General features: G+C 46.1%; 1 protein-coding gene across 4 annotated transcripts in view; it reads right to left on the reverse strand.

The window, feature by feature from the left end:
• The window catches only part of ME3 (malic enzyme 3), a 249,943-nt gene that overhangs the window by 180,124 nt on the left and 53,756 nt on the right, over positions 1–16,063 (reverse strand). For all 4 annotated transcript variants that reach the window (XM_088449041.1, XM_088449042.1, XM_088449040.1 and 1 more), the window contains exons 3-4: positions 12,423–12,556; positions 1,808–1,957 (exon numbers count right to left, since the gene is read on the reverse strand). In XM_088449041.1, coding sequence (XP_088305167.1) covers positions 1,808–1,957; positions 12,423–12,556 — 284 coding nt within the window. The remainder of the gene's footprint in view (positions 1–1,807; positions 1,958–12,422; positions 12,557–16,063) is intronic.

Here is a 16,063-nt window from a genome sequence, read left to right on the forward strand (position 1 = left end):
TATATATATGTATGTATGTGTATATATATATATATATATATATATATATATATATATATATATATATATACACAAAATATCCATCCCTTATTGGTTGAAAAGAACCTTTCAGTGTTTTTTCCCCCTAGTTTTCCTTTTATGGCTGTATAGATAAACCTCATTGACAACAGAACAACGCGTTTCGGTCATTAACGGATCTTTCTCCCTGTTCATTTTAAGATATCAAGATATCATGTGAGTTTGTCAGTCTGGAATTATATTTGTGTGTGTGTGTGTGTGTGTGTGTTTAGAGGAATTAATCAGGGTGACACCATGAAGCTATTGCTGGATTTTCAGTCCACTCATATGGGGAATGACCGGTCATGGAAATCGCATTGATGACAGAGGGGGGCCAGACTGACGGCCATTCCACTGCAGATTGATGCACCCCATTCCATTTGCCTTCCTGCGAGTGTGATATCCTAAAGGGGACTCCTGAGATATCCCACCTGCGTAGTGGTGGTGGTGGTGGTGCCCTAGAATTCAATTGTGTTATGATATGTCCTGTTTTGTGAGTACAGTACCTCAGGGGGGCTTTTATACAGTACATCTCCCGTTTTGGTTCCCGGTATCCTTCGTAGAATCGTTTCCCTGTTGGCTTACTAAATGACACTTATTCAGGGGTCTATTTACTAAGCCTTGTATGGAGACAAAGTGGACGAAGATAAAATACCAACCAACCAGCTCCTAACTGTCATTTTTCAAACACAGCCTGTAACAGGACAGCTAGGACCTGATTGGTTGGTACTTTATCTCCATTCAAGGCTTAGTAAAAGGGTTGCATAAAATTGGATTTAAAAAAATTAAAATAAAAAACGGATTTATTTGATTTAATCCGATTTTTTGGATTTAAATAGGTTTAAATAAAAAATACTTTAAGTAAACGTTTTTAATGTTTAAACATTTATTTTAAAAATAAATTTAATAACAAAAATCCTATTTAAATCAAATAAATCGTTTTTTTATTTTATTTTTTTTAAATCAAATTTTATGCAATCCTGGACCGTCACTCCCCTAAGTGTTTCTTAGGATAATATTCTATTGCGGTTCCCTGCTTTCTGTTGTTTTTCAGGTTTATACACACAGCTATAAAAAGGAAGAAATCTGGAAGGATCTTTTCAACCAAAAAGGGATGTATATTTGGTGCATACATATGTGGTTTATAAGCACCTGTCTAAGGGGCAGATGTATTAAGCTCTGGAGAATGATAAAGTACCAACCAATCAGCTCCCAACTGCCACTTTACAGGCTGTGTTTGAAAAATGGCAGTTAGGACCCGATTGGTTGGTACTTGATCACTTTCCAAGGCTTAGTAAATCTCCCCCCTAAATGACCTCATTCATTATCATCTTGTTAAATGTTTCTAGTGTTGGTGAAACTAAAGTGTTCACTAGTCTTGGCTACTCGATGCGCAACTAGGGTTACGTTGCCTTCCTTGCTGGGAATGGAAACCTTAGTCACCTAGAACACAGACCTGTAATACCAGATATGTGTGAGATCTGTGATGACTTCAAACAAGAGGCTTAAAACCAGGTCTAGTAGACAGGAAGAAAAAAGCAGCTGAAAGGACGGACGGCTGGAGGTTACTAGTGACATATATAAAATGCTTGCTCCAGGGCTCGGAGGCTCCGTAGCCCATCCTGCTGACTGATGACTGCGTCTGCTGCCAGTGTTATACATATCCTCTGACAGAGCCCAGAGCCACTAAGCGCTGTAATAACTGAGGTCTCACACTCTATTTACAAATCACACACACTCGGTAACTCACCGCGGTCTCCGGAAAGCCAGGCCGTACTGCTGACACGCCAGGCCCACGGTGGGGGTGTACACTATGGGCATGAAGCGCTCAATGTCTGAAGTCAGCACGCGATAGAAGAGTTTCTCATTCCTGTCTTGTAAGGTCATTAGGATAATATATCTAAAAAAGATAAAACAATGGAAAAATCAGGAGTAGTAGTATACTGGCAGACACACATATATAATGCTAGCACTGACGATGAAAGGAACTAAGCAGCATGGGATGTAAACCATACACTTATCAGTAGTCTCCTATGAAAGAATACACACACAAGGCCTACTGTACACAAGGACTACAGATATAGCCTACTTATCTAGAGAGAGGGGTACGTGGTTCTTTATATTACTTACAGCTCATGTCACTAATAGTCTGACTGGGTACAGGTAGGTCTAGATCAGTGGGTCCCAGTCATGTTCCAGCCGGGTAACCCCCAACATTTGCAAAGCAAAATATTTGTAATAAATATAATTGTTATGAGATAATTGGCCTGATTCAGGAGGTGAACGCAGTTAAATTTCGGTCTCAAGCGGCCGATGTCTTCTGTCTGCGCAGGCGTCCGAGTTGCACTGCGCATGCTTCCTAATGGTGACCGCCGGGAGACGCAGAACGAATCTGAACGCACAGAGAGACAATCACAGCGGGCGTTCCTGGGTGGCAGCAGGGGGGAGTGGCTAGCTAGACAAGGGCGTGTCGCGGCCAGCCGCGCCGTCTTTTCTTTTTCAGTTGCACTGGCATCGGAGGCTTGTTCTGACAGACATTCTGGGAAACCATAGGGCTGCTCTAATGTCCGATGGTGCGACCGATATGTGTCTGATGGTGCGGCTTATTATGCAAAGCGGTGGATTTGAGTGGAAGTCGGTGGGTGTCGCTGCAGCATCAGCATAAAGACGCCGTCGTGGCTGCATTACCATCCACCTCTGAATCAGGCCCAATATGTTTAGGCACCACTACATACAGTACACAGCCATACACATACACCAAGGTATGAAGTCAGGAAGCCGGCGGTCGAAATGCTGACCGTCGGCTTCCTGACAGTGAAATCCCGGCATGGGACTAACGATAAGCATCTAAATACAGACACCTATCATTAGGCCCAAGACGAAATCCCACCGCTCGGGGTTAGGTTTAGGGTCTCCCGGGGGGACTTAGGGTTAAGCACCCCCCCCCCCCGTGAGGGTTGGGGTTAGGCTAGGGGAAGGGGTGGTTACCGTCTGGCACCCCTGGGGGGCGGTTAGTGTTAGGCACCACCCCGGAGGGTTAGGTTAGGCACTCCTGGGGGGAGGTTAGGGTTAGACACCCCTAAGGGAGGGTTAGATTTAGGGGGCGGAGAGGGTTAGCCTACTTACCTCCCCTGTCGGGATCTACATCTGCCGGACTTCCGCCGTCGGTATTTCATCCGCCGGGCTGACATCTGGTGGTATAACATACTGATTCCCACGGTAATACACAATTAGGGCCGGATTATGAGCCAGATGCAGTTTCCATGCCGCACGCAGTTGGCCGATGTTGTAGATCTGTACATGCATCGCAGTTGCACAGCCCATGTGTCCTGATTATCAGCACTCATACTGTAGATGCAGTACAGATGCAGTGGGCGTTCCTGGTAACGGGGCGGCTGAGCTGACACAGGCGCATAGCTGCGTGCAAAGATACACATCCACTCAGACAGGAGGCCGCGGTCAAACGGAGAAGATGCACCTGCCATAGGGCTGGTGCAAGTTTTGATGGTGAGACTGATGGTGGCGACTAAAGATGCGCAGAGACAGAAATGCGCTCTCAAGGCACTGCAAGTTGGTGTCTCAGTTTTATGAAAATCAGCCGCGCTAATAGCATAAGACACGACTGCGACATTACAATGCACTGATCCGATACAGGTTAGTCTAGATCTGTGGCTGCTCCAATGCTCTGACTGAGTACAGGTAAATCTAGATCTGTGGACATTACAATGCTTTGATTGGGTACAGGTAAGTCTAGATCTGTGGCTGCTAAAATGCTCTGACTGAGTACAGGTAAATCTAGATCTGTGGACATTACAATGCTTTGATTGGGTACAGGTAAGTCTAGATCTGTGGACATTACAATGCTCTGATTGGGTACAGTTAAGTCTAGATCTGTGGCTGCTCCACAGCTCTGACTGAGTACAGGTAAATCTAGATCTGTGGACATTACAATGCTCTGATTGGGTACAGGTAAGTCTAGATCTGTGGACATTACAATGCTCTGATTGGGTACAGGTAAGTCTAGATCTGTGGACATTACAATGCTCTGATTGGGTACAGGTAAGTCTAGATCTGTGGACATTACAATGCTCTGATTGGGTACAGGTAAGTCTAGATCTGTGGCTGCTCCAATGCTCTGACTGAGTACAGGTAAATCTAGATCTGTGGACATTACAATGCTCTGATTGGGTACAGGTAAGTCTAGATCTATGGACATTACAATGCTCTGATTGGGTACAGGTAAGTCTAGATCTGTGGCTGCTCCACAGCTCTGACTGAGTACAGGTAAATCTAGATCTGTGGACATTACAATGCTCTGATTGGGTACAGGTAAGTCTAGATCTGTGGACATTACAATGCTCTGATTGGGTACAGGTAAGTCTAGATCTGTGGCTGCTCCAATGCTCTGACTGAGTACAGGTAAATCTAGATCTGTGGACATTACAATGCTTTGATTGGGTACAGGTAAGTCTAGATCTGTGGACATTACAATGCTCTGATTGGGTACAGGTAAGTCTAGATCTGTGGCTGCTCCACAGCTCTGACTGAGTACAGGTAAATCTAGATCTGTGGACATTACAATGCTCTGATTGGGTACAGGTAAGTCTAGATCTGTGGACATTACAATGCTCTGATTGGGTACAGGTAAGTCTAGATCTGTGGACATTACAATGCTCTGATTGGGTACAGGTAAGTCTAGATCTGTGGACATTACAATGCTCTGATTGGGTACAGGTAAGTCTAGATCTGTGGCTGCTCCACAGCTCTGACTGAGTACAGGTAAATCTAGATCTGTGGACATTACAATGCTCTGATTGGGTACAGGTAAGTCTAGATCTGTGGACATTACAATGCTCTGATTGGGTACAGGTAAGTCTAGATCTGTGGACATTACAATGCTCTGATTGGGTACAGGTAAGTCTAGATCTGTGGCTGCTCCAATGCTCTGACTGAGTACAGGTAAATCTAGATCTGTGGACATTACAATGCTTTGATTGGGTACAGGTAAGTCTAGATCTGTGGACATTACAATGCTCTGATTGGGTACAGGTAAGTCTAGATCTGTGGACATTACAATGCTCTGATTGGGTACAGGTAAGTCTAGATCTGTGGCTGCTCCAATGCTCTGACTGAGTACAGGTAAATCTAGATCTGTGGACATTACAATGCTCTGATTGGGTACAGGTAAGTCTAGATCTGTGGACATTACAATGCTCTGATTGGGTACAGGTAAGTCTAGATCTGTGGACATTACAATGCTCTGGTTGGGTACAGGTAAGTCTAGATCTGTGGCTGCTCCAATGCTCTGACTGAGTACAGGTAAATCTAGATCTGTGGACATTACAATGCTCTGATTGGGTACAGGTAAGTCTAGATCTGTGGACATTACAATGCTCTGATTGGGTACAGGTAAGTCTAGATCTGTGGACATTACAATGCTCTGATTGGGTACAGGTAAGTCTAGATTTGTGGACATTACAATGCTCTGATTGGGTACAGGTAAGTCTAGATCTGTGGACATTTCAATGCTCTGATTGAGTACAGGTAACTCTAGATCCGTGGACATTACAATGCTCTGACTGGGTACCAGTTAGTGTAGATTTATGGAAGTTCCAATACTTCCATTGGTCATAGATCAATGCTGATCTGCTACAGCTTAGTCAAGACCTGTAGTCTTGACCAGGGTTCACACTATCTCATGTCTCACACAACAGATTGTGCCCAGCGTCAAGTGTGCAAGGTCTTCGCTCTATGCAACCACTTCTTTTCCTGTTGCTCTAGCCAACTTTTTTTTTTTCCCCTCAAAGCATCAGGGACTTCCACAGTGAGTCATGGTACTATCCATCTGCATCCTATGGTCACCAGAAATATGTTTCTCTTTAATGTTAAAGGTCTAAATGTACCAAAATAAAAGAGAACTATTTAAATAATCACCATGGCCCAGGAGGAGCACTTTTATTTGAGAAACAGAGCTAAAATAATTAACCAAAATTTATTCAAGGGTCCATTTGGCCACCTGTGGTCATGTTGGCAAAGGGTATATCATTGGCAATCAGTTAAATACATTTGCCTGAGTCTAGCTTCCCAATCTAACCAAGTGGCATTTCTGTAATCTCTCCTGTAGTCTGGTCAGTGGTTCTGCACTAAACATTCATATGGTCTGGGCAGGGTTGGACTGGCCCGCAGGGGTGCAAGGGAAATCCCCGGTGGGCCCCATTTTCTGGGGGCCCACCCCATCCTCTTGGTGTCATGTTCCAGACTATGCACTGAATTGTACATTGTTACTCTCTTAGAGGGTCAGTTGCCTTGTAGAGCAGGACTGCTGATAAATATTGTTTTTTGGTTTGCTTCTAGAGAAACTACACCAAGATGTGCCTAATGGTTAGCCAAGCAACTGTGGTGGCTGGCCACACTCCCTTTGGTGGATGACCACACCCTTTAAGCATTTGCCCCTATCACTGCTTCCCCTGGTGGGCCCTTTATGCCCCAGTCCGATACTGGGTCTGGGATATTCTCACCGAGACCTCCTATGAGGATTTCCATTGTTTTACACAGCTTTGAGAGCCACTAACATGGCATTTCCCACGGATCCCCTGATTAAGGTCAGTCGAGTTCAAAATCTGACAACAGGGATCTTACATACTTTCTAAGATACATAGGGGGAGATGTATGAAATGGTGTTACCTGTAATTTTGGTTATGTGCTGCAATTACTGCTTCCCTGCATGTAAAAATGCAGAGCAGTGAATAGAATGACAGGGGAACATAGCACTGTACATTAGTACCAGGGCGGGACTGGCCATCTGGAAGTTCTGGCAAATGCCAGAAGGGACGATGGCGGGATGGGCCGGTCCAGCCAGCTGAGCAGCAGTTTTGTATTGAAGAAACAGCTCAGACCCAGAAATTTCGTTAAGCCATGCCCCTTGTGTGACATTACCTAAACTGTCTGTCCACCTAAATGGGTTCTTCTCTAGCAATCCTCCCCAGCTGACAGCTATGGAACGATCCTTTTCTATTAGATACCTCCACCCCCACGCAGCTCTGCACACAAAGAAGGCAGACAGCCACACATCAGCAGCTGCTGATGGTAGCACAACATGTGAGGTGACTGAGCATACAGAGAGATAACACTTCAAGAGTGACTGGTGTTAACCCCTGCCAGGGGTGTATCTAGGGACCCGAGCGCCCCTGGCAACATAATGGACTGGCGCCCCCCATAATTTCAGGAAGTGCCCCCAGTAGTACTCTCCTCTATGCAGTGCCCCCAGTAGTAGTCCCCTTTATGCAGTGCCCCCAGTAGTAGTACCCTCTATCCAGTTCCCCCAGTAGTAGTTCCCTTTATGCAGTGCCCCTAGTAGTAGTCCCCTCTATGTAGTGCCCCCAGTAGTAGTCCACCCTATGCAGTGCCCCCAGTAGTAGTCCACCCTATGCAGTGCCTCCAGTAGTAGTCCACACTATGCAGTACCCCCAGTAGTAGTCCCCTCTATGCAGTGCTCCCAGTAGTAGTCCCCTCTATGCAGTGTCCCCAGTAGTAGTCCACCCTATGCTGTGCCCCCAGTAGTAGTCCACCCTATGCTGTGCCCCCAGTAGTAGTCTACCCTATGCTGTGCCCTCAGTAGTAGTCCCCCTCATGCATTGCCCCCAGTAGTTGTCTCCCCTATACACAGTGGAGTAACTATGGAGGGTGCAGGGGGTGCGGTTGCTATGGGGCCCGCCGGCCCAGCGATTGCACCCCCTGCACCCTCCATATGCCGGGCGCCCGCTGAGACTGTGTTACCAGTGGACGCCCGGCTCCTACTCAGACCCCCGGCGGCAGCCGGAGGACGGAGCTCACTCCGTCTTCCGGGTCCCGCAGTGCACTATGGGAGTGACGTCATGACGTCGCTCCCATAGTGCCGAGGAGCGGGCGCCGGGGCGGACGGCGGCTTCACAGGAGCGGGGATAAAGGTAAGTGTTTTTTTTTGTTTGTGTGTGTGCGCGCGCGCGGGGGGAGGGGAGGCAGCTACTGGGATCTCACTACTGGGGGCAGCTACTGGGATCTCACTACTGGGGGCAGCTACTGGGATCTCACTACTGGGGGCAGCTACAGGGGGTCACTACTGGGGGCAGCTACTGGGATTTCACTACTGGGGGCAGCTACAAGGGGTCACTACTGGGGGCAGCTACTGGGATCTCACTACTGGGGGCAGCTACTGGGATCTCACTACTGGGGGCAGCTACTGGGATCTCACTACTGGGGGCAGCTACTGGGATCTCACTACTGGGGGCAGCTACTGGGATCTCACTACTGGGGGCAGCTACTGGGATCTCACTACTGGGGGCAGCTACAGGGGGTCACTACTGGGGGCAGCTACTGGGATCTCACTACTGGGGGCAGCTACTGGGATCTCACTACTGGGGGCAGCTACTGGGATTTCACTACTGGGGGCAGCTACTGGGATCTCACTACTGGGGGCAGCTACTGGGATCTCACTACTGGGGGCAGCTACAGGGGGCTCACTACTGGGGGCAGCTACAGGGGGTCACTACTACTGAGGGCAGCTACTGGGATCTCACTACTGAGGGCAGCTACTGGGATCTCACTACTGAGGGCAGCTACTGGGATCTCACTACTGAGGGCAGCTACTGGGATCTCACTACTGAGGGCAGCTACTGGGATCTCACTACTGAGGGCAGCTACTGGGATCTCACTACTGAGGGCAGCTACTGGGATCTCACTACTGGGGGCAGCTACTGGGGGCTCACTACTGGGGGCAGCTACAGGGGGCTCACTACTGGGGGCAGCTACAGGGGGCTCATGACTGGGGGCAGCTACAGGGGGCTCACTACTGGGGGCTTTACAGGGGGCTCACTACTGGGAGCAGCTACAAGGGGCTCACTACTGGGGGCAATTACAAGGGGCTCACTACTGGGGGCATTACAGGGGGCTCACTACTGGGAGCAGCTACAAGGGGCACACTACTGGGGGCAATTACAAGGGGTTCACTACTGGGGACAATTACAAGTGGTTCACTACTGGGAGCACTACAGGAGGCTCATAACTGGGGGCAACTACAGGGGGCTCACTACTGGGGGCACTGCGTAACTGGTACCATTTCAGTGGGCATTGCATAAGGGGCACCATTACAGTGGGCATTTAATGTTTTAGGGGAACTACTGTGGTTATTGTGTAAGACCTAAGTTAGGGGGGCCCCTTAAAAATGTTGCTATGGGGCCCAATAAGTTCTAGTTACGCCCCTGCCTATACATTTCCCCCAGTATTGCCCATCCCCCCCATAATGTGCCCCCAGTAGTGGCCACCCCCCATAACGTGCCCCCAGTAATGGCCATCCCCCCATAATGTGCCCCCAGTAGCAGCCCCCCTATACACTCCCCCCCTGTGCTGTGCCAAAAAACAAACAAACACCCAAACACACAGAAAAAAAAGCAACTTACCTGATCCCTGCTCCTGCCAACATCAGCCGCTGGCCAGTCCTCCGGGCCTGCTCTTGCTCTGCACTATGGGATGGGAGAGACGTCATGACGTCTCTCCCATCACATGCTGCAGGGGGAGCCGGAAGGTGGAGCTCATGAGTGAGCTCTAGCTGGCTCCCTCTGTGGATGACGCAGCAGCCAATGAAAGTTTGTCTGACTCTCATTGGCTGGCTGCTATAACAAACACACAGCTGCCACTGGTGGCTGTGTGTTTGTTTCTGTGTAGGGCAGACCACTCTCTCTGCGGTCTGCCCTACACTTGTGGGGCCCGGGGGACTAGCAGGGCTAGTTCAAGCCCCTGGAGTAGTCCACCCATTGGCTGCTAGTGGCACTGCTGGATGGTTCCCCCCTTTGGCCAGCACCCCTGGCAAGTGCCATCCTGGCCAATGGGTAGATACACCCTTGACCCCTGCAATGCCTTTCAACTGTGGACACTAGCTAACTGCCTTTATCATAAGGTTGAGACTGCACCCTCTCTCACCTTTATTATTTCAGCTGTAGATTAGTCCAATTTGCTGGTCCTCTAAGATTAATTAAAAAATCACTGCTTGATAGGAGAAGGTGCGATTTTATTTGCAGAGTCCTATCAATCTCTGTATTCTACGTTGCACAGCACAGTCACTGGTGGGACGGAACTAAGTTTTGTGACTTTACAAGGGGCATTACTGTGTGTGGCATATTGTATTATAAGAGGCATTACTGTGTGGCATAATGTGGCATAAGGGGCAGTACAGTGTGTGGCATAATGTGCAGCACAGACTGTGTAATGGGTAGCATTACTGCCTCACACCACTAAGGTCGTGGGTTCGAATCCCACCTCGGCCCTAATTGTGTGGAGTTTGGTTTCCTCCCAGACTCCAAAAATATACTGGTAGGCTACTTGGCTCCCAACAAAATTAACTCTCATGTGTGTGAGCATGTGATAGGGAATATAGATTGTAAGCTCCACTGGGGCAGGGACTGATGTGCATGGCCAAATATTCTCTGTAAAGCACTGCGGAATATGTGTGCACTATATAAATAACCGGTAATAAATAAATAAAGTGTTATAAGGGGCATTACTGTGTGTGACATTATGTATTACAAGGGGCATTACTGTGTGTGGCATAGTGTATTATAAAGGGACATTACTGTGTGTGGCATATTGTATTATAAGGGGCATTACCACGTGTGGCATAATGTGTTATAAGGGACATTGCTATGTGTGGCATAATGTGTTATAAGAGGCATTATTGTGTGGCATAATGTATTGTAAGGGGCAATACTGTATTTGGCATAAGGGGGGTATCCACTAGACGATAAAGTTGAACGATTGAACGATAATGATAAAATCGTTCAATAATCGTTTAAACATCGTTTGAACATCGTTTGCAAATCGTGCAGTAATTGTTTCTAACGATGTACGATGCGCGCTCCCGCTGGTCGTTTGATCGTCTCCTCCATCGACTGAACATGCAGGTCAATTTCACTTGATTGCTTACAAATCGTTTACACATCGTTCATGCTGAACGATCAAACGATGAACCACTGTCTGCCCACTATAGCTGAAAGCTCTCAATTACAGATTAAAACAACATAGTTTATTGTTAGATCTTTTGCGAATCGTTTGCAGATCTTTTGCAAATCCTTTGCAAATCCTTTGCAAATCCTTTGCAAATCTTTTGCAAATCCTTTGCAAATCCTTTGCAAATCCTTTGCAAATCTTTTGCAAATCCTTTGCAAATTGTTCAGAGTGGAAGATCATATTTCAAGGGAAACTTCAAGGGAAAATCGTTAAGAGGTTGGACAGGGATAAAATCGTCTAGTGGATGCCCCCCATTAATGTCCTATAAAGGGCATTACTATGTGTGGCATAATGTCTTATAAGGGGCATTAATGTATGTGGCATAATGTCGTAGAAGGGGCATTACTGTGTGTGGCATAATGTCTAATAAGGGGCATTACTACTGTGTGACATACTATGAATTCGGGGTCCTACTATGAAATGAGGGCGCTGCTGTGCTTTGAATTGGGGGCCCTGCTGTGTAGTATCGGCCTGTTAGGTGGGCTGTGATATCATTGCAGGCTCCAGCATTAGGCCTGCTGTCACTGTGTAGATCCGGGCTCAGTGTCGCACTCCGCAGCCCCCTCAAATGAGTGCAGGTGTGACTGTGACCGGGTGAGTAAGAGGAGTGCGAGTGCGGCTCCTTCCCACGTGTCGCTGATCAGATAATACATTAGTGTAGTAGTAAATGTGAGATTCATTCTGAATATTATTTTTTTTCAACTAAATGTTTGTTTCCTGTTTTCTCCTTGTGTATCCTTAGTATGCGAGGTCATGTTTATATTCATTCAGCCATCATCTGACTCCTTTTCTGTTTTATGATGGATGGAAATTGGGGGCATGCCATGAGACCATGCCCCTCACAGTACCCTTTTCTGGTATGTGTGCACCTTTGGTACATGTGTGCCATCCTCGGCGATCACCAATGCCGCAGCAATCGCCAGGCTGTGAGCACTTGTAGCCATCGATTACTCCATTAAAGTCTATGGTGTGCGTAACACATGCGAACGCCATAGCCGCGGGCACGCTAGCCACGCCATCCATGCCACGATGCATCGCGGCATAGATGAGCGTGGCTACATCTGTAATAAAATTAGATTTTTTTAAATTAAATTCATTTTCTAAGCGCTTTATTTCAACCACATGACATGACAGGAAATATATCAGCAATTATTTGCAAATCAGGTTATCATATAAGAGGTTTTAAGTTAAAAAAAAATAATTACGGGTAAGCATAATATTCCTTCGGACGCGAGTTAATAAAGAAGATTTTACGCCTGTTGAGAAAGTAAAACACATTACTGGCACACATTTAATAAAACGCCAAGGAAATGAAACCTCTAACTTACTTATCTAGATCGTTGGACTTGGTTTCATAACTTCTCATAACACGTAGGGCTTGTACATCTTGACTTAAGAAACAAGGGGGCAGGAGTCCGTGAATACCAAGCTGTAGTCTTTCTTCAATGGTAAATGCCATTCCCTGAAAAGGCACAAACACTATTTTTAACAAAGAAAAGCAACATTGAGAAGTTAAAAAGTTCTCTAACTTGTGTAATGCTAATAACCTAGTATAAAATGTAACAAATATCTAAAACGTTGTTACCATAGGAAATAAAGCACCCAAGTCAAGGAATACATTAGCACCAAACTGTACTACACATCTGAACAAAAGAAGAAAAAACATGCAAACGAAGAAGCGAAATGCGTTATGAAAGTCTGAGGCCAAAAAGAGTAAGATAAAGAGAGCTGAAAGGAAAAGAAAGCAGCATAAAGACTATAGAGTTATGAACCCAAGCCCCTCAGCTGTAAGGCCCATCGGGAGACTCATACCATAGGGACAATAGCATATGGTATTCGTGATTCGCTTCTCTGCTTGCATGCATAAATCATTCATGGTTGTATTAACTAGGGCTATATATTTTAGCCCAAAGGGACCATCAAGTGCCATCTATTCCCTGGCTATAATGAATCCAAGGACAAATTGAAAAAATATGTAAACACAGGTTTGATGAGCACATCCTTCAGGTTGACTCCAAATAAGCCAACCTTGGGGCTCAAAGGAGGGATTGCTACTCCAGACAAGCAAATAATTTCCCATACATCTGCAGAAAATGTAAACCCTACTGGGCACCTCCATAGCAGATGTCAAAAAGTGGAAATCGCCATAGTCATGTATCATGGCTGCTTATTCTAAACAACTGATTTGGGGTGACTGATGTACTGTAGGATATAGAAATGGATCTGTTGCTCTCCCTTGCTACTTACATACACAGTCCTCTATTTTCAAAATCTGAAGTAGTTTGACTATGACTCCACCCACTTGTTTTGAGTCCATTTTTTTGATTGACAGTTCCAGCTATACAAAAGCGCCTACTTATACTACATACAGTAAGTGCTGTCTCTAAAGAATGAGTTTTTTGTGTGTTTTTTTTTTTTTTTTTTTAAAGAATAACGCTTCCCTTCCAAATAGGTACAGCAATGAGGGACTGTTGCTTCTTCTCCAAAGACAACCCACAATGTGTTTCACAATATATAGATTAAAAAATAAATGCATGAAAAATAAAATAGCAAAAAACTAAAAATAACATGATAATCTACAAACTAGTAATCTTCTGCTACTAAGTGCGCGATTCACTACAGGTGTAGTTGTGTTGTTTATTCTCCTACTCGTGTACGGAGACTTGAAGCTTTGACAATCAAGCCGATGGATTGAAGGCCTGACTGAGCAGCATAGACAGACGGGTGTCTAGGGACAAGCAGAATGGCTGCATATCCAGAGTGCTCCTAATTCTGTATTTTAATTGCCGTTACAGAATTAGAACTAGGGACATCAGAAATATGGGACCATGATCAGGGAATATGGGGCACAGGTTATGGAACTAGGGACATCAGAAATATAGGACCATGATGAAGGAATAGGGGGCACAGGTTATGGAACTAGGGACACCAGAAATATAGGACCATGATGAAGGAATAGGGGGCACAGGTTATGGAACTAGGGACATCAGAAATATAGGACCATGATGAAGGAATATGGGGCACAGGTTATGGAACTAGGGACACCAGAAATATAGGACCATGATGAAGGAATATGGGGCACAGGTTATGGAACTAGGGACACCAGAAATATAGGACCATGATGAAGGAACATGGGGCACAGATTATGGAACTAGGGACACCAGAAATATAGGACCATGATGAAGGAATATGGGGCACAGGTTATGGAACTAGGGACACCAGAAATATAGGACCATGATGAAGGAATGTGGAGCACCAGGGATATGGAAAAGGGATTAAAGTATTTTTGACACCAAGGATATGGTTAAAGGAATTTGGGACAAGGGTTACACAGTACGGAACAAGGATTAGGGAATAAGGGACAGGGAATATTAAATTTGTGATATAGGGGCTGATTCAGCCGTGGTCTAATAATCGGGAATCTGCATTAATATCCAAAACTGCTGAATAAGGCCCAAAGATTGGAATACACTGAATAATTCTCTTGGTCTGTGTCACGGCCATAACTAGGGTGCTGCGACCTCTGCCATGGCACAGGGCACCGCAGGGTAGAGGGCGCTGTTTGGGCCTGTCAATTTTCTGTTTATTATCATTCTCACTTGTAGCTTCCTCTTCTTTTATCCCCAGCATCTCCTGGCCTCCCCTATCTCTTCCCTGGCCCTTCCCCATGAGGCCATGGCCCTTTTTCCAGTGCGTGTTTTATGTCCCTATCTGAAAAATAGGGTGGGGGGTGCCAATGCTCTTTCGGGCACAGGGCACCAAAAAGTCTAGTTACGGCTCTGGTCTGTGTAAACGCAATAGGTGGCAGCTGTGTTGCAGTCTTCAGTTCCAATTCTTTTGCATTCTTTAACCACAGTAAACTTTATCTAATACTTTTACATCTGAATTTCATTTGAGATCTGTGATGGATATATTCCCTCTTGCGGTTTCTGAAAATGATAACTGCAGCTTCTCTGGAGAGCCATTCATGTCAGTCCTGTATATATTGTGTTTTAATGCTCCAGAGACCTCAGGGCCAGAGAATTAATTCAAGTATAGAAAGATTAATCTTGCTGTTACAAGTCATTACCAGCAAATGATATTCACACTCTTCTGTGGATAGCAGTGACACCGATCTAATCTCCATTGGAGCTGAGACAATATGAGAACCGCCAGTTCGGACGGAGCACGGCGAGACCTGGATGCCGGAAATTCACGCAGATCTTATCTCATGCTCCCTGCGCAGAGGAAAATTACTGAATAAAAGTCAAATGTATGTTCATAATTGGCATTCTGGGAACGTTAGCGAACTGCTGCTGTCACAAATAATTCTACTAGCAGCTAATATTTAACCCCTTTTCTTAAAGTCAAGATTAAGTTTCTAAATATTAACAGATTTTTGAAGCCGGATGAGTCAGAGCTTTATCCTCATCCACGGGTCATAGCCTGGTGTTCAAAAAGCACAAGAGTTTTGTGTTTAAGGACCACTAAAGAATGAAGAGCTTCTAGTAAGAGTCCCAGGGGGGAATTCAATTCAGTGCAAAGTTGAATAGCCGCGGGAGGGAGCTCCCGAAGCTATTTGGGCAGGCAAAGGATTTCTTCTCGCACCCCCCCCCCCCCCCCCTGGTGATTAGAGGAGAAATCCGACAAAAGTGCCGGGCGCGCAGCTGTTTTACTGCTTAGCGCGCGCTAACAGCTGTGCGCCTGGCACTTCAGTCTGGGAATGCCGGTTCTCGTGCCTTTACACCCTTATTAAGTTGCGAGAACCAGGATTCTCCGACATAGCTGCGCACTGAATTGAATTGCTCCAGGAGCTCCCTCGCGGCACTATTCAATTTGCGTTGAATTGAATCCCCCAAAAGTGTTTACTTTTTTTCCAGAACAAAGTAATTTCATATTTACAGATGTGTCCACATACATCTAACCTCATTACGCGTAAAACAGCCCTTCTAGTTGCGCCATGCCGTGGCAAGACTCGGTAGCACTGAGC

The sequence above is a fragment of the Taudactylus pleione genome, unplaced genomic scaffold (genome assembly GCF_031769625.1).
Source record: "Taudactylus pleione unplaced genomic scaffold, aTauple2 ptg000478l, whole genome shotgun sequence".
In the NCBI taxonomy this organism is placed as follows: Eukaryota; Metazoa; Chordata; class Amphibia; order Anura; family Myobatrachidae; genus Taudactylus; species Taudactylus pleione.